The sequence below is a fragment of the Astatotilapia calliptera genome, chromosome 6, assembly GCF_964374335.1.
Source record: "Astatotilapia calliptera chromosome 6, fAstCal68.1, whole genome shotgun sequence".
Lineage (NCBI taxonomy): Eukaryota > Metazoa > Chordata > Actinopteri > Cichliformes > Cichlidae > Astatotilapia > Astatotilapia calliptera.
This window is the reverse complement of record NC_137427.1, coordinates 38525508-38545224: the sequence shown is the minus strand read 5'-3', so window position 1 is coordinate 38545224 and position 19717 is coordinate 38525508. Positions and strand designations below refer to the sequence as shown.

Below are 19717 nucleotides of genomic sequence, written 5' to 3'. Positions count from 1 at the left end.
TTGTGGGAACATCATCCATCCATTCATCCGTCCATTTGTTTAGTGTGGTTTATCTGGGTTCAGGGCATGGGGGCAGGAGTCTAAGCAGAGAAGCCAGCAGTCCTTCAGCCCATGGAAAATGAAACCTTACGTAACAAACTACTATATGTAGCTTGCCATCACCAGTGTGTGAATGTGTGTGTGAATATGTGTGTGAATGTGTGTGTGAATGGGTGGATGACTGAATGTGTAAAGCGCTTTGGGGTCCTTAGGGACTAGTAAAGCGCTATACAAATACAGGCCATTTACCATTTATATGAAGTTGTTAAGATGGGTTCATTAGGTCACATGACATTGCTCATCTGTAATTGTATCATTAAATCTGAACAGAATCTACATATTTTGGAGCACAGAGGTCTGTGTGTCCAACTGGGCTGTTCACGTTTTCCATCAGATGGCTCTATGGTAGGAGTCTGGATGCTAATTTGGACCTGTTAGCTTCTCAATTATAAGATTAAAAATGTTTAAGTAAGAGTGAGAGAACATTTGATGTTTTCAGAATCACTTTTATTTGACTGAACATCATTTGAAATGGGATTGTGAGAGATATCAGAGCTGTGAGAATCTGGATATTAAACTACACTAAGTGATGTTTGGGAGAGGGGAGTGTGGGGAGTAGCATGATAGTGGAAGTGATTCATGAAAACAAAACTTCACGTTGAGCAAATAAGGGATACATAAAGGGTTTCTCATCTCAACTCATCATTTCTATAGCACAACTTCTACAAAGGAGGTGTGGCAATATATTGTTAGTATGCTGGATGTACATTTGCAATAAAACAGAAAAACCCCCAACTTAATTTGTTATTGTGCACATAAATTAGAACAAAATCGATGGAAAATGTGGTCTGCATCTTTTATTTACCTGTTTTCTGCTAATGTTTGTTGTGAATGCTTAAAAATAAGTAAAATGAACATTCTGAAACCATCTTCATGATCTTTGGCTTGCAGGAAATTTTGTTAATAAGAAATAATGAAGGGCCAACAAAGAAATGGCATAAATCATCATTCTGGAATACATGAAACACACATAGGACGTCCTCTTCACTTTGAGTAATGAACCTTTTTACTGCAGGAGGTGGTCCAGATTAAGCTGACTGAGAGAAAGCAGCTCCTCCACCTTCCCTGCGCAGATCCCGTTTCACTCCAGCCCCAATGTTTGTTGTCATTCCCTGTGGCCTACAAGCTAAAATGTTGTCTCTTCATGTCTCTCATCTCGCTTTACCCCCTACCATCCCTTTTCTCCCTCCATTGTTCTTTTTCGGCATCATTGCCGTGAGATGTAAGGGGATCTGTTAAGTTGGACAGGAAGGTCTTGGCAAGTGAGGTCACTCCGGGCACACGGCAGCAGGTCTGGTCAGAGCCAAGGTCAACATCAGGCGTGTGCGTAGATGAAAAGACAAACGAGGTGGCTTAAACCCAGCTCACATTCTGCAAATCCCTCAACCAGTCACCCATGTGTGAGTGTATTTGGGTGAAAAAGGACAGACGGAGGAGAGATTTGGTCTAACAACACACTCTTTCTCTCGCTTGATAAACGATGTGACAGTGATGTGTAAATGTGGGATGAGCTTCTAATCTCTCCATCGGTGACGCTCCGCCTGCAGGTCATACAAACAGAGACAATGGCACACTTCACACAACTGTAGCAATTGATATAAACAGTATTAATCATAATTCTTTTGGCAGTGTGGGGGCTGCTCTGCACCTGTTTTACACCTGGAAGTGTGCAGAAGAACACTCCCTAAAACCCACTGAGGATGATAAATATAAGTTCACAGATATGTTTGCCTTCATATGCAACATCCACTCTGAAAACTGGCAATTTAGCATATTTGGTCCATTTTTAAAAGATAAGTGAACATTTTTTTTCTTTTCTTTCTCATTAGCCTTGGTTTCTAATATAGTGCTGTTCCTGTGAAGCACTTTGTAACACAGATTTGGAGAAAGCGCTGTATAAGTGCCCACTTCTTTTTCATCATTATTGCAACTTCCCCCTCCTGCCTGGATCATGCTACACGCAAATATTAAAACAAAGAAGATCTGTTATACAAGATTGATTTCACAGTCTGGGTTGTGTGTTTGCATGACTTCTGTTAGTTCAAGAAAACACACAATCCAATCGCCAACCACTTTATTAGGTACACCTTGCTAGCACTGAGTTGGACCTCCTTTTTGGTTTCACAACTTGATACTTTGTGGCACAGATTCAACAAAGCTTCGGAAACACTCGTCAGGAATTTTGGTGCAGATTTATTAGTTGCACATCCATGATTGAGATCTGGTGACTGTGGAGGCCTTATGTGAACTCATTGTTGCGTTCAATGAACCAGTTTGAGATAATGGTGCATTATCCTGCTGGAAGCAGCCATCAGAAGATGGGTACACACCAGATAGGGGCGACTTGATCTATACTTAGGTAGGTTGTTGTGTTTAAACAATGCTCAATTGGCTGAAAGTGTGCAAAAATAAAACCCCACATCATTACATTACCCACACCAGCCTGAACTGCTGGATCCAGAATGGATCAATGCTTTCATGTTAATTATGCCATATGACTGTCGCAGCAGAAATTGAGGCTCATCAGACCAGGCCAATATTCTGCTGTCCAGTTTTAGTAAACCTGTGTGAACTGTAGGTTCAGTTTCCTGCTGTTGGCTGACAGGTATGGCATATGCAGAGTGTGGTCTTCTGCTGCTTTAAGGCTGGATGTGTTGTGCATTCAAAGATGCTCTTCTGCATAGCTTGGTTGCAACAAGCTGTTATTTGAGTTACTGTTGCCGTCCTGTTGACTCAACACTGGAATGTCAGCAGGGTGTCTTGACCATATCCACATGACCATATCCGCATTGGATTAGCGCACGTTACTGACATTTGCATTAACGTGCAGTTGAACAGGTGTACTTAATGAAGTGGCTCGTTAATACAATTATGCTGTGTGTTCCAGACTTACAATTATGATTGCATGTTGTGTTGTCAACCTGTCGTCAAGCAAAATAAAAGTCAAGCCAAACTGAATGATTTTTCACAGCTTTAAAGAAACCCTGAAGTGTGACCTGTGTGTATGCGATAAAATACCTTCTCCATTTCTTTCTTTCTTTACTTCTTTTATGTACTGTTTTGTGTGGATCTCAGCAGCAAATATTACAACCTCAGTGATGATGATAGAAATTACAGCGATGAGGAGTGTAAGACTGGTAGACTATACCGATAGTTTACCAGTATAAACAATATGAATGAACAAAGTAACTGCAGCTTCCCAGACATAATAAAACTAAACGGATTCAACACAAACAACAGATGTTCAGAAGCCTTTGGTGTTTACAGTGTAGATTCAAATGAAAACAGAAATCTTTTAAGTAAATTGAAATAATATTTTTACGTTTTGCAAACATGAACATGACAGTTTTGTTTAGTTTTAACAGCTGAGGCTTTTTTTTTCTCCTCTGACCAGCTGTAATAGCACCCTCAGCTTATTGCTCTACCTCTTGATTTACCAATCAAGGACTGGATTTGATTTTCCTTTTCTTTTTAATAAAACACACTTCAGCTGTGTGAACCTGCACCGTGTCTCCTTCCATGGAGCAGCAAGAGGTGGAGGGACAACGTAAGAGACCCGCTTAGTATGAGATCTGCAGATTTTGATGGCTTAACCATGATGAGAATGGCACCTGTCATCATTGAACAGTGTGATGATGTAGGCTCATTGTAATTATTCCCACTGGGATTTTAGGTTGAAAATGCAATTATGCAGAGTGGCTGTAACTCAGGAGGTAGCGCAAAAAAATGTAAGTGCAAAGAATGCATTTATTTGCCAAGACTTTAAACCTGCATTTAAATTCAAATTATTAAAAAACAAACAAACACACAAAACAACCAAAAACCAACAGCATGCTGAAAGGTTTTGTATGTTAAAAGTGCCTTGACTGGGATTACTTAATTTTAACACTTAATCTCCCCACTGGCTTATCTTTTTTGATTTTGCACGCACTTTGTACAAAGGTAAACTACTGTGCAGCATTTAAGCATCATCATGTACTTGTAATTAAAATTTTTAAAGACATCAGGTTGAGTTTTATCAGCAACACCTGGACATCAGCTGATGTTGACGTATTACTTCATTCTCTTTTCCTGTCCTGATTTTCCCAGCTGGTGCAGAACTGGAATTAATGATTCTAATGATTTTTAGTGACACACACACACACACACACACACACACACACACACACACACACACACACACACACACACACACACACACACACACCACAACAATTTATGTGTGTTATTGTAAACCCTGACAGTTTAGGATAAATCTCAGTGGGTTGCATTGGATAAACACCGTATACTCGTGTATCTTCCCAGAAACATAACGTTTTAGACCCAGAAAGCTGCACCAGTGAATGGATAAATGTGGATCACAGCATAAATATTTAGATATCTCGGGCTGATGGACGAGCCAAAGCCGTTCTTTTGGCTGGCCTTCATCCCGTCTCCCACCCCAGGACACGGGAAACCAGTTAAAAAGACATTTGCAAACATCCACATTGCAAAATCTATTACACTGACGTCAGTAAGCATTACATGAACTGACAGACTGAGAAGACACTGTGCAGTCTCCCAAGAGCACTTATTCACTAGAGCTTGTAGGTGTCATCTTTTCAATTGGTGGATAGCTCATTTTAAAGATGAACTCCCACAGGCTGCAAGATGAGCACACAGGAGTCTCTTGTGCTATTCAGCAGTTGTTTTAATAAAAGCATAGTTTTGCTGCAACATCATACGTTTTCAGTACATTCTCTATGTAATCTATGTAATTTTTTTCTTGCTTGTTTTTCTCTTGAACGTTGGTTAACTTTAGCCCTACAGTGTGGACCTTTAATGAAAAAGAACTCCAAAATGGAAAAAGCTCTTGTAGATTGTTATCTTTTGTACGGGACTTCTGTCTCAGCGCTTTCTGTAAACTGTTTTTCACATATAGAAAATAAAAGTAAATACTGCAAAAAAGCTAATAACCTCTTTCCCCATTCTGAACTCTCCAGCTTTACCTCATAGGTCAGTGCTGTCAAGATAACTTACTGTTGTTCTACAGTTTAAATTCATGTGTTTAAGTTTGCCCAATTTGAACTTGACATGAAAGATTAGTGCAGAATTACTTCACCCCTACGAGTGAACTGATCATTTTCATCACACTAACATGAACTAATTTTGCTGTGAAATGTCACAGCCTAGTGTGAAAAAGTGCAGCCCTCTGAGCTTTAATAGAGCCAATCCAGTGATGCAGCCGTAGTGCCAAAAAATATGAGCCAAAAAAAGCAGAGCCAAAACTTGAACCAGGAAAGTTATCCTGCAAAACCAGGACTTTCCTTGTGCGACGGATTGGCAAAATTCCAGGAGGTAGGTGCTGAGACAGGTTTCAGTCTCCTGCGACCCTGGATGGATGCTACTTACCTCACAACTCTTCCATCAAACAATAAATTATCTGCAGTCTTATGATTAGACTTCAGTGTAACGTGTCAGAATCAGGCTGTATTCACAGTGCTTCACTGGTTCCATTTTGTCATGATACACGCTTATGCTGAAATGGATTCAATTCATTTTTCACCTCAAAGGGCTACACAGAGTATTCCATAATGACAAAGGGAAAAACATTTGCTGGAATTTCTTGTAAATTTATTAAAAATAAAAAACAAAAATATCTCATGTAGGTTTTCACATCCTTTGCTCGTACTTTGTTGAAGCTCCTTTGAAGACCTATTTTTGGGCAGATTCTCTCATTCCTCTTTGCAGAACCTCTCAGGCTCCCTCAGATTGGATGAGGAGTATTTTCACATGCCTCCAGAGATATTCAATCAGCTTCAAGTCTGGGTTCTGGCTGGGCCTGGCACTCTGGGGCAAGTTATCACTGAGGATGTCTGTCCAGTCCTCTTTACCCGAGCCCTGAGTGGTTTCCCAGTTCCTGCTGCTGAAAAACATTCCCACAGCATGATGCTGCCACCACCATGCTTCACTGTAGGGATGGTATTGGCCAGTTGATAAGCAGTGGTTTTCCTCCAAACATGGTGCTTGGCATTCAGGCAAAAGAGTTCAATCTTTATTTCATCAGACCAGAGAATTTTTTTTCATAATCCTTCAGATGCCTTTTGGAAATTATATGCAGGATGTAATTTGCCTTTTACTGAGGAGTGGCTTCTGTCTGGCCTGGATGGATCCCACTTTGCTCGTTGGGACTTTCAGTGAAATTGTTCTATACCCTTCCCCGGATCTGTGCCTTGATAGAATCCTGTCTTGGAGGTCTATAGACAATCAATCCAACTTCATGAACTTTATGATTTAATTAAGTTTTGGACTGCCTGTCGTCAGCACAGAGACAGATTAAACAGGCTAGCAGACTTTAATCCACACATCAGTAAAGATAAGTCATAGACAGGTACAGGTTTGAGAAAATGACTGAATGCAAGAGAGACAAGCAACTACTTCAGATGCAAGTTTATTTTTTATGAGTAGCCACTTTCATGGCAGAGGACTGGACTGGTGTAAAATGGGTGTAGCAAAAGAATTATTTAGAAATAAGTCACATAATAATTTGATTTGTAAGATTGTGATCAGCTGACCTGTCCTGGTACTGCAATATTAACAGCTCTTTGTTGGTTGAGCCAACTGAATTAAACAAAATATGAGCCGATGTTTCACTTGCTGCAACTTCTTGACAGTATAAAGCAAAGTATAAAGTATAAAAAAGTAAAATACTGAGTGAATCTAATGAGTGTCATCATCTTAAATGGAAATTGATATCATCTATTTAGAATAGAATAGAATAGAATAGAATAGCCTTTATTGTCATTGTACAGAGTACAATGAAACTGGAGTGCCACTCCCTTGGTGCAAGTTTCAATAATAAATATAAATGTAAAATATAAAAAGTACAAAAAAACAATCGTAAGTACTCAAACAATATTATGTACAATATATACAGGATAGCAGCATTAATATAATGACAGTATGAATAGCAGCATAATATAATGACAGTGACAGTATGGAATAGGTTCAGTTGTTTTTGTGCTGATTTACTACGGTGATAGCTCTGGGAAAGAAGCTATCCCTGAATCTGTTTGTCCTGGTTTTATGTGACCATACCATCGACCTGACCATAATAGTTCAAACAGTTGGTTGCTGGGGTGAGAGTGGTCCTTGATGATATTGCCAGCTCTGCTGAGGTACCGAGAGTTTGCAGTGACCTCCAGGCTGGGCAGAGAGCAGCCAGTGATCTTCTGGGCTGTGTTGATGACCCTCTGCAGTACTTTCCTGTCTGCAGCTGAGCACCCTGCATACCATGTTGTTATGCCGTACGTTAGGATGCTCTCTATGGTGGCTCTGTAAAATGTCACCAGCAGCCTCTCCTCCAGGTTGTTCCTCCTGAGCACTCTCAGAAAGTGGAGACGCTGCTGGGCCTTTTTAACCACCACCGTGGTATTTGCAGTCCAGGAGAGGTCATCAGAGATCTGCACGCCCAGAAACCTCATGGAGTGTACCCTCTCCACACAGCTCCCGTGAATGTAAAGTGGGGCCGGGTCTGCTCTGCCCTTCCTGAAGTCCAAGATAAGTTCTTTAGTTTTCGTGGTGTTCAGTTGGAGGTTGTTAACTGAACACCACTCAGTCAGTCTGTTGACCTCATCTCTGTAGTCCGACTCATCCCCCCTTGAGTCGGACTACAGAGATGAGGCCAACAGACTGACTGAGCAACAGACTGACTTTACAAGCAAAGTTTGAATAAGAATATGTTTTTGGGTTTTACTTTTTTTTTTGCAGGATATTTTACAAAAACATTGTTCAGGAACACGTCATGTATAGGTAAAAAAAAGATTTAAAAACTTTAAAATGATTTATATGACAGTAGGATTTAAAATGCCACTTGCTAAGCCGTCCTTAACTTTAAAATAATTACTCATCATCTTCTCCTGTCCTCCTTTTTCTGTCTTCATTCATACATCTATGTGGCACATTAATGTTTTTATTTTATTTACCTTTTTATTTATAGAACAATTGCACATTAACCCCGAACCATGAAATAATTGCCAAAAATGCAATTTTTTTTCAAACTGGAGATTTTCTTTAAAAAATTAAATCAATTTGCATATATGAGTTTTAATTGGTGTCATTTTTGCTACAGCCTTTTTGAAATAGAGATCTCAAAAGTCAAGCATCAAAAAACATGATAGACTTGGCGTTACAGCTAACTGACCCATTTAGTGACAAATTGTAAAGAAGCTGTGCATTTGAAAAGATCTCACCAACAAAAAGGGAAATAAAGAAGAAAATTATGTTTATATTTGCTCTTCTTCTACAGCTAGCTGCTGACGTACTGCAACTTTACATCTGCACCATGAAGAGTCCACAGGTGAAGGAACCACTACAACATGAATTAGAAGGATGTTTCTGGGCTGTCAGCGTGTTGTGATATGTCATTATATTCTTATTAGTGAGCAAGTATTTTCATGCTCTCACTGAAAGTAACGCCATGATTCTCACAAAAAATAAACTCATCTGAAAGTAATATGCACTCATTTGAAGATGCTGCACATTAAAAAGTAAATACATTAAAAAGATCTGTTAAAAAAACAACAACTTACATTGTGCTTTTAAAAAATGATTTTCCATTTCAATTTTAAAGGATTTCACACATTAAATGTGACCATCTACAGAAACCTACTCAAGAAATGGATGATGTACTGGCTGAATTTTTTTTGTTCCAATTTTGTACAAGTAAACTACACAATCAGAGGTCATTAAGCTCATTGCATTTTTTTAAACATTTATTTATTGGTTTTAACCGGTTTTACATGATGCACCGTGAGCAAAAAAAAAAAAAAAAAAAAAAAAAAAAAAAAAATATATATATATATATATATATATATATATATATATATATATATAAATAAATAAAATAATAAATGAAAAATAATAAAGTAAAAGTAAAATAAAATAAATAAATACAAACAAAACCACAACAACAACAGAAACAACATAATAATAGAAACAAAAACAAAGCAAACCATAACAAAAGGGAAGGACAGATATACAAATCAACTTAGAGTTTCAGGCTGTTAAGTCCACAGTGTATACGTTGCAGCTCTCCAGAAAGTTGTAGTATTTAGACCATAGCGCCCAAAACTTGTCCAGTTTATTCCTTAATGTATAAGTTATTTTCTCCATAGATAGTATAGATGTCAGTCCATTAAGCCATTGAGATAATCCACATATTTTTTGATTTTTCCAACACATAGCAATACAGCGCTTGGCTTCCAAAAGTCCAATCGTTAACAGAGCTCTATTGTTTGCAGCAGGTACAAAATTATTCGGGTATATATTTAAAATACATATTTTAGGATGAAGTGGAATCACATCACCAATGATTTGACTCAACAGATTTATTACCTTTTCCCAAAAGATTTTCACATGTGGACACTCCCATATACAGTGAAATAAAGTGCCCCTGTCCACTCCACACTTAATACAGGTGTCTGGGATGTTTGAGTTAAAATGATGCATTTTTGACGGAGTAATATGTTGTCTTGTTAACCATTTATATTGAAGTAGCACATTAATTGTTTGACTCTGGGCCAAGGAGCATGATTTATACCACTCATCATCAGATATGTTCATTTGCAAATCATTCCTCCATTCCTCTAAAATAGACTGTGTTGATTCTTTGGAATTTTCCATAAATAATTTGTACAATGCAGAAGCTTGGCCTCTCCCATTTAGATGCTTTATAACTGTGTTCTCTAGAGAGGAGTAGGTGGGGATTTCTAAGCTGTTACCTTGTGTGGTTAAGATAAAATTTCTTAATTGAAGAAATTAAAAAAAATGTTTGACAGGAATAGAAAAAGTACTTCTAAGTTGTTCGAAAGACATAAGAGTATTATTCCTAAATATATCAGACACTTTTCTTATACCTTGATCGAACCAAAATTTAAAACCTGCATCGGCCCTACCAGGAAGAAAGTTGTTATTTCCAAATATCGGAGTAAACCTATCATTACATTTCTGGATCTGTAAGACTTGTAGAAATATGAGCAAGAACAAAATTGCGACTTTGCTTAGACATCACTGTGTATCACACCCTCCCTGTAGCTGCAGGTAAGTCTACTCATAGAACTATAATAAAAATATGTGATTTTACTGAATACTATAAAAGCTAAATGACTGGTAGAAGGCGTCATGTGGATCAAACTATATGAAACATCCAATTTTGACTAAATGAAAACATGTCAGTAAACCATTTGATATGATTCTTATTTCTCAGTGTGACCCTTTGGAAAATGAATTCGGCACCCCTGCACTCAGGAAAGCTGACAACTTGTGCATCTCTTTTGCACCATTTTGATGTGTAAACATGGACAATTTGAACAAAATAAAGTTTATTTAAACTTCATTTACCTTACCTTTACCTTTAAACTAACTTAGCGCATCGTGTAATCTGTTCTAGACAAGACTGACACAACTCTCTAACCCATACGTCTCAGATTTGAATAATAAAGCCATCAACTGGAATATGAAAGAATAGTTTCAAATGCAAGTGAGTCATTTTTCCTCTGTAGGCTCTGTGTTTAAAAAAATGCATACAGCTGTGATAAATTTCCTGACTCATGAAATCTGATTTTCTGATAAACTTTGAGGTTTACGCCCCCCCCACCCCAGTCAATCCTGCTTTGTAACACAAGACTCAATTTGGGCAGAGATCCCTTAATGAAGGATGGGTGCTTGAGTCACTTCTACTGTTGCAGACACAAAGTCTGAGTCATTATTTGAGAGAGCCAGAGAAATCGGGGGGGGGGGGGGGGGGGGGGGGCTCATCTTTGCCCCAGGACTCTGGGGCAGCTGTTATACAAGCTTGAGCAGTAGCGACAATGCAGCAATAGCAGCAGTGGTAATTTTATTCACTGCATCACTACTACACTGTAGTAGGAGTAGCAGGCACAGTAACTGTAATAATATTACTGTACACAGCGAGCTTATAGCTGCACTCCTGAGTACCTGAGTAGACCTATAAGCTTAAATGTTCATGTGGCCTGTCTGGGCCTGTCAGTGCTCGGCGCTGCAGCCTGAGCGGTCTGCTAATGGGAGGAGTGTTGCTCTTTGATGACCAATAGTAAGAGCTGTATGAGTGGAAGCAGCAGCCCAGCATGGACAGCAGCCTCTACAACAACATGTGGGTGTTGTGACAGAAACAGAGAGCACGCCAAGAAGTACTCCCCAAACTGATAATGGCACAGCCATGAATGATCTCATAGAAAATGTTTTCATATATTGTGTGTCGCCTTTAGCAACATGTATTTTTTCTAGAAGGGAGAGCATAAATTTCTCCTTCTCTCTCTCTCTAAACTTTATACAGCAATTAAACAAAAGGGTGAAAGCATTTCCACAATAGGGCACATCTACATCTACTGCACAGCAGTTTATCTACTGGGGTTATAAAAATGTTGGGGGTGGGGGCTCTAATTATCCCATGCTCTTTCATAGATTTCTTTATATCAGCGTGACAGATGAACTCATGTTTTGTTTTATTCCCACAGAGACTAGCTTAGACACGTTTAAGACCAGCTCCCAAAATCTGAAACTTGTATAAAATGAGCAGCTTTAGAGGAAGCCGCAGCTTTGTGTCAAACTGTCAGCTTACTTGTAGTGCAAAACCCTGTTAATGTGACACAAACATCACTTTGCACACTCCTGCAATGCACTGCATGCCCACAGGATGGAGAGATATGAAGTAAAGGGACAGGTGAAATAAATGCCTCATATGTGAGCTGCTTTTCTAGAACTCAGTAAAAGACAACAAAACAAAGAGGACAAATGAAGGTATAGTTTTCTTGAGGTTCTAGTGATACTTTAAAAACCCTTTTGTTCATGATGAAGCAGACTTGTTTCTCTTCAGAGTGCAGATTCCAAATGTTGATACTCATAAAGTTGTTGGTAATGATTCACCACTGTCTCGAGTGTGGATTTACTCCCACAGAGTGTCAGCATGTCTGAGTATATCTTTAGGGCACGCAAAAGATGTTTAATCTTCAGTTCGTGTTTGGCCAGTGTCCTTAGTAGAGCTGTAAAACCAATTATACCTTATTGTAACTGCTGTGAGAGGTTAGATTAAAGCATTAAATCAAGTCATGCAGACGTATCGTTGTTATTTAGGTTTGAAAGTTCTCCAAACTCAGACCTTGGCAGAAAAAAAATAACTCAGAGAGACTCTACAAATCAGAGTTGAAAAATCAAACATATTAACACATGCAGGGTGTGTTGCAAACACACTGATGACTGGTGTGTTTGCTCAGCCAGAGTCAGAGCAGCTGCAGCTAACTGTGTGCTGTAAACAAATCAGTAAGCAAATATATGGGCCAAATTAAAAAAAAAACTGTGACACAAGTGTGTGTGTGTGTGTGTGTGTGTGTGTGTGTGTGTGTGTGTGTGTGTGTGTGTGTGTGTGTGTGTGTGTGTGTGTGTGTGTGTGTGTGTGTGTGTGTGTGTGTGTGTGATGAAATGGCTCATTTTACTGTCAGTTACCACCACTGATGCATTAGAAGCTGAAAAAATCGGTTCACATTGGTACAGCTAAAAATAGCTCCTGGATACTGCAGCGTATTATCATTATTAGCGGTAAAATTTGATTAAATTTACAAGCCACTAAAATGTTTTAGTGATAAGTAGTTTTTTATCTGGGAGATTACAATTTTATAAACCATATTTTTATTATGTAAAGCATTTTATATTTTTATACATTAAACTGTCCAGCAGTGTACAGCAGTTCAGCTTAGCTACAACAACACAGCTCCTAAAGTTAATTAGTAATCCAACACTGTGTGTAATAACGATGCTAAAACTATTACTTTTATACTTTTATATATTTTTTTAATTTGTAATACAGCCAAAACTTTTCTAAAGAAAAAAATTAATGTGGAAGTTTTATGTTAGTTTATGTTACAGAAAGGTTTTATTTATGTATTTTTTACCGTAATATTACTATATTAATTTGAGGTAAGGCGCCAATATTTAATGGGCACTATGTAGCCAGATTTGTTTTTTGTTTTTTTTATTTAGCAATTACAAATATGTCTACAGATATGTAGACACGGATATGTCTAAGTCATTATTGAAAGCGTAGCGCTTTACTGAAAAAATGTGACAAATAGCTGCTATTGGCAGATACATAACTGTGTTCAATTAAATTCTGCTGAAGTGGAACCAAAACAACAAGAATAAAACAAACCGTTTCGGTACCAATACTTTCAATAATAAAAACATCGAGTCTTAAAATTTGATTTTGTAGTTTGTAACATTAGATCGACTCTTAAGTGAGAAACCAGAATGCGCATTGGTTTGTCAGGCCCAGGGTAAGACCTGGAACACTTAGTTAACGCAGTAGTATGAAATAACCTTAGTTAACCAGTTGTACTACCAGACATACTACTTTCTATTTTCATATAAAAATATTTCTATAATAGACAAATAACGGAAATGTTTTCGTTTTATTTTATTCTATTAATAGTTAAAGCTGAATAAATGAATGTTTTTAAGATTTTTATCATTTGAGTGCTCTTATTTATTCTGTTGTGTTTTTCCCCAAGTTATTATTATTATTATTATTATTATTATTATTATTATTATTATTATTATTACTGTTGTTGTTGTTGTTGTTTATTCACTCCCTCGTGACCTTGCAGATAGTTGTGTTTACCTGCTAGACGCCTCTCTGTCTCCCTTTTATTTGCCTCCATCAGTCTCTGTCCTGCGGGCCGGCAGCACTTCAGGGCGCAGAGCTTATCAGCTTTCTGTGTTTACCTCTCAATTAATCCCCATTAGTACGGGAGAAGGCATTAAGGCCGCTCTGGTGGCCTCTAATGTTGTTTTGTCCCAAACAGGAGATGGGCTGGTTAACAGCTTAGACGGACAGATCTCAATCTGAGCACAAAGCCGGACAGTCTAGCAGGGAAGAAGCGTGAGAGACGCACCGATCACCAACAACGATAATTATACTGATATTGGCTGTGTCTGTTCTTATTAACGCAGCAGTTACTTTAGGACAGTTATACAGATTTTAATTAAATTCAGTGACGCAGTGTGTGTGTGTGTGTGTGTGTGTGTGTGTGTGTGTGTGTGTGTGTGTGTGTGTGTGTGTGTGTGTGTGTGTGTGTGTGTGTGTGTGTGTGTGTCCGCGCGCGGACATAAAGTACGCTCAACTTATTTCGAAATTTAGATATTACTGACTCACTGAACCCGTGCCCCAGGGCAGCTGTGGCTACAACTGTAGCTTGCCTCCACCAGTGTATGAATGTGAGAGTGAATGAATAGTGGTATTGTAAAGCGCTTTGGGTGCCTTGAAAAGCGCTATATAATTCCAATCCATTATTATTATTATTATTATTTCACACAGTAACGCACAAGTGAGGTTTCGGTGTGAGACGCTCTAGTAAACGTAGCTCCCGGTGTTTGCTCTCAATGTTGGCTACGGTCTCCCATTAGGACACGAGTGTGTGGGTGTAATTACACAAGAATGGGTTTGGGAAACAATTGTTCTCAGGCCGGAGGAACAATTACTCGCAGGGGAAAAACAGCAATTGATGCTTTCCCTCCCTAATTTTCTCATAACTTCCCTCATCATTTATCTTCTTAAGAATTATTTTAGCAAATAGCTGGACAGATTTTTCGTCCCATAAACGACAAAACACAGGTTTGAGACGAGCTTGGTCCTCAAATTATGCCCAGTGCCTGTTTTTGGTCCTCACTTGTGCGTAACGCTCGATTAAGAACCAGCGAAAAGGAATTCTTCTCACCAAATCACCAACCAGCCAAACTGTCAATGTTGTTATTTTGGTACACCTCTGAATATCAGCTTATAGTTGTTCTTATAAAATATCAGAAATTGGTGAACTGAAATGAATCTACAAAACTTTTCGGAAGCTTAGGGGGCATCTTCGCTATTTGAGTATTTTCCGCTTTATTTGTATTGTGTTTTAGAATTTTTACATTTACTACGTAGGAAGAAACAACTGATTATCAAATATGAGAAATTTGGGTTGGAAAATATTCCCAAACTGCTGTCCATTCATTTTAAGTCAGTAACCTTTTTTGACACTGGACTAAACTCTGACCAATCGAAAATAAAACAATAAAACAATAAAATAAAATAAAAAATACTTTTGTAGCTTTATTTCATAGTTGAATCAACAACGGACCATTCCAGGGAAATATTCTGATTTTGTACCCTTCGAAATAAGAACCTTGGATCCTTGGCCTGCGCGAAAAATATTAAAATATCCATGTGTCAACTTTTCTTTCACTAATGCGCAAAGGTCTTCTGAAATCTATTGAATGTGATTTATTTCTGTGATATTGTATAATTACTTGTGTTAATAGATCCATAAATATATGTATTCAGAAGATTTTTCTTTCTGAGTTTGGACTGTTACCTGTGAGAATGAGCTGAAATAACACCCTCATACTGAAATAATAGGCTGCACTGCAGCCTCACCGGGCTCACCCCCTTAAAATTCTCCAGTCCATTTTCCTCCTCGGGATAAATGGTGAAACTTGTAGCAATAATACCCTCTTCTTTCACACAAACGCCTCCCCGCTGCCATCACCTCGAGCCCGGCTGCCCCCGAAGCCTCACGGCTGGGGATCTCGGAGAGCCTTTCTCCACGAACAAAAAAAGCCTCCTGAAGGGGAACAAAAGTGACCACATTTTTCCTCCATGTCCCCTTCTCCGCGCAGAATAACCCGCTGCCTGTCGCTCAAATGGGAATATTAGGACGTCAATCTCACGGCCCCTGTGCGCTTTTGTCTTTGCTGAGTGCCAAGCTCTGCCTACCACACACCTTTTGTCCGACAATCCAATAAGAGCCATTATTCTCGCTCCCTAGCCCGGCTGCAGCTCGCTCTTCGGGTATTTTAGGTGCTTAATCGCGTCCTTTTAAGGACCTCAAATGGAGAATAACTTCCTCCTTTCACGTCGCCTTGCACCGGGACAAAGAGTTCCTGTGTCCTAGCTTCTACCAGGACCTGTGTTTATGAGCAAAATCTGCCACCACGAATCAGATTCACTAATATTCACCATCTGATTCACTGTTACACCGTATGGAGGCAAATATATACAATCAACAATATTTCTTTGCAAATTTAGGGGAAGATAGGATTTCATTTTCTTCTCTGTGATGTATTTTGGTATTATAATAATCGTTCTTTCTCAAATTTAGCACATACAATAAGATTATTATGCTTCTGTGCGGATACAGAATCAAAACGCACTTTCTTTAATCTCTTGGGTTTATTTGTATAGATGTGAAATAGACTAAAACAATTCTCTGTTGAACAAAAAAAACATTTTAAAGCAGTTCAGTCTCTCCATAACCTAAAAATATAAACGACAAAAACAATCGTTAAAAAACAGTCTTTTTCAGTTCAATTAAGGAGAAATGCGCAAACTTGTGCGTAACTTCCCCTCTGTGCTTCAGTGCCGAACTAGAGCACCAACAAATATTGGACCACAGAAAAAAAATTCACCCAAGCCAGTTCTGTTCAGAAATTCGACAACCAGCAAATTACGGAAACTAATTTTCTCTATAATTCTCCAAATATCCGGAAAAGTGAATCCAAACGCGCATCCGTTATAAGCAATACTGTATTCTGGCTGTATTTTGACCAGGTTAATACACACTTCTAAAGGAAAGAATGTGGGTTGAAAAACTCCGTTTAAAAAAAAGATACTGGTTCTGTTATGGTGAGGCTACCAGGCCCTGATCCCCTGCAGCGAGCCCTGACAAGATGTGACCGCTGTCCCTTGGTGTGTTTGAGCCTGTGGGGAGCTGCCGAGGCCGCTCACGTTTCCCAAGTTCATGTTCATGAAGGCGTTGGGGGTGCCGGAGGGAGGAAGGGCGGGGATACTGGTGTAGGTGCAGCTGTAGTTGGTGTTATACGCCGGGCTGTTGTACGTGTAGGCCGGGTATCCGTTATAGCCGTACGGATTGGATCCGTACGGAGCAGTAGCCGCGGCGGCATAGCTCTGCGCTCCTCCCAGACATGGCTTCCCATCCCGAACCAGCACCGGCACGGCCACGCGCCTCGGCGGCGGAGGATGATGCTGCCCCGTCGCTTCCAGAGACTTGTCTTGCCGCTGCCGTTTGCACTTGTAGCGGCGGTTCTGAAACCAGATCTTCACCTGGTTAGAAGTGAGTTTGAGGGTGGTCGCCAGGTGCTCTCGCTCCGGGGCGGACAGGTAGCGCTGCTGCTTGAAGCGCCTCTCCAGCTCGAAGACCTGCGCCTGGGAGAAAAGCACTCTGGGTCTCCGCCGGCTCCTCTGCTTCTGCACCGGCCTCTCCGTGTCGCCCTGCCCGCCCTCGGCTGCTTCCTCCCGGGACACCAGCCCGCAGTTTTCTGGGCAGGTTGGGAAATTCACAGAAGTATGAAGTTAATATCTCTTTAAGAAAACACGGTAATCATGTCTCCCAATTGTGGCATTTGTTTTAATCCTCACTCAATAAAGTATTGAACTGAAGCCACAGGCCCGTCAGTACCTGTCAGCTTCACGAGAACCTGTCACCGCAGAGACAACACTCCACTGCAGCTCAAGCTTTTAGCCAGGGCGCACAATTCAAAGATAAAACACGCAACGCCGGAATGGACTAATTATAGTTGGTTTATTTATTCATTTATTTTTAACACTTCTGAACTTAGAAGGATGCAAGTCACCTACCTGCTAATTCTGTCAACAGTTTATGTCTGATGAATAATTGTGTGAACTCTGTAGAGAGGAGCCGAAGTCGCCGTGTCCGCCTGTGTTTATTAGCGCTACTTGTCGGTGTCACTTCTTTTACAAGCCTCTTTAAACTAATTGTCGGTTTATGGTCCAGACAGCATAACAGACTCCAAATAACAGGCAAGCGACTGAACCACTAGAAAGTGTTTGACATCTCCAGACTTTACTGGATTCGTCTCAGGGCTTCTGACTTCCACCATTTGGAAGCTCTTTATTGGAATAATGCCCGGCGTGTGTGCAGACGGAAGAGCCGGGCAGAGACAAGAGGCCCCAGAAAGCCGCGTAACCCAAATTATGTTCCACGTATTTTATTAAGTATTTTTTGCACGTATTATCTTTTGATTTTTCCGCCGGGTGTCATCTTTAAGGTCACGCGTATATTATTTAGAACATTTCACAAACTATGTTATGTTTTCTCACGTGGCTCACATTAAATTTAAAGTCTCTTGGTATTAAATTTGATAATGAGCCACACAACTGTGACCAGATCAGTTACAAAGAAAGTGCTGTGTGAAAGTTGATGTTAACATTAGAGGCATTTTTACTATTTGCTGTTTGGTTGGGTTACAGGTCACTGAGTTTGTGGTAAACATGTAAAGCATTCTGCGGGCACTGAAAATTTGACATATTAAAGGTTTAATCCGCTTTGCTCTTTCGTCCTTTATACTGTGAATATTTCTGGTTTTTTTTAAAAGGCCTGTTGACATTTTTTAAAATACTTTTACGCGCGTCTTTTGCCTTTTCGTGCAGTTTTTACAACAGCAGCTCGAGTTTGTACTCACTGCTTTCCTGCTCCTCCAGCTCGGCGGCCTCCAACTTGGCTCCCTGCAAGCCGGGATGCACGTACATGTCCGGAGATAGGCTGGTGTCCCCCCGTTCTTCCTCCCGCACTGCAAGCGCGCTGAGGTAAGCCAGGTTGTCTTCTCCGTCCGAGAAGGAAGGGCTGTCCCGGGCTCCGGCGAGCATGCAGGACGGCGCGGTTTGGAAATGCTGTTGCTGCTGGGGAGGAGAGCGGGACAAGTGCTGCTGGGTATGGATTCGGTGCGTGAGCTCCAGGGTTCCGGACTGCTGCTGTTGCTGTTGTTGTTGCTGCTGCTCCAGCTTCAGGATATCCTTGACAGAAAACGGCGTGGAGGTGAGCGGGCTCTGCAGCATCATGTCATCCAGCTCCTGCTCTGCAGCATCGAGGAAATGAAGCCCTCCGAGTAACATGCACTCCCCTTCGCCTTTTCCCACTTTTTTCTCTAGCAAATAATTGAGCGTAAAAGCCCCTTGTTTGGCAATCGGAGGTGCGTTAAGCCTCTGAAATCCCTCATCGCCATAAATCGCACGAAAACACGGGTATTAGTCCGGGGTTTGTCCATGCAAATGTCTTGCCTGACAGATATAATATCGGGCTTTGTGAGTGAAGTTTGGACCGGGGAGGGGAAGGAGCACCTCTGCCTCTTCTGGTATCAGGGGGAGGGGTGTGTGTGAAATGGAAAGTCCGTGAAGGCTGGAAGAGAAACGTTTGGGAATTAGAGAGAGAGGAGGGAGGGGCATAGGTGACGCGTTTGCACGGACTGGTTATGTATTTTGAACGCGGTGAACTAAGAATTGTACTGACAATACTCGTCCACTGCCCGGTTCCTTCATGTTTCTGTACATCTTGGGGACAGTCCCAACAGGACTTAAAATCTGGTACTTTCCACCAATTGCTCTATAGAGCTGAAGAGGCTTCTCGGATGAGAGATGAAACGTAGTCAAGAAACTTAAAGAAGTCCAGACGCTTTGTTTTTCCAAGCTCCTTAGATTGTACTTAAACTAGTTTCCCCACTTTTTACGCACTCATTTAGCTCCAAGAAGCACAGAAACAGCCCTGCAAATAGC

The 19717-nt window shown here is 40.2% G+C and overlaps 1 protein-coding gene across 1 annotated transcript; it reads right to left on the bottom strand.

The window, feature by feature from the left end:
- Nucleotides 1-16341: 16341 nt before the first annotated feature.
- Nucleotides 16342-19267, bottom strand: LOC113024686 (homeobox protein Nkx-2.3-like). The gene is made up of 2 exons (XM_026171953.2): nt 18631-19267; nt 16342-17466 (listed from the first exon to the last, which is right to left on the bottom strand). Exons 1-2 carry the CDS (start codon nt 19058-19060, stop codon nt 16820-16822), a joined length of 1077 nt encoding a protein of 358 aa, XP_026027738.1. The 5' UTR covers nt 19061-19267; the 3' UTR covers nt 16342-16819.
- Nucleotides 19268-19717: the final 450 nt, after the last annotated feature.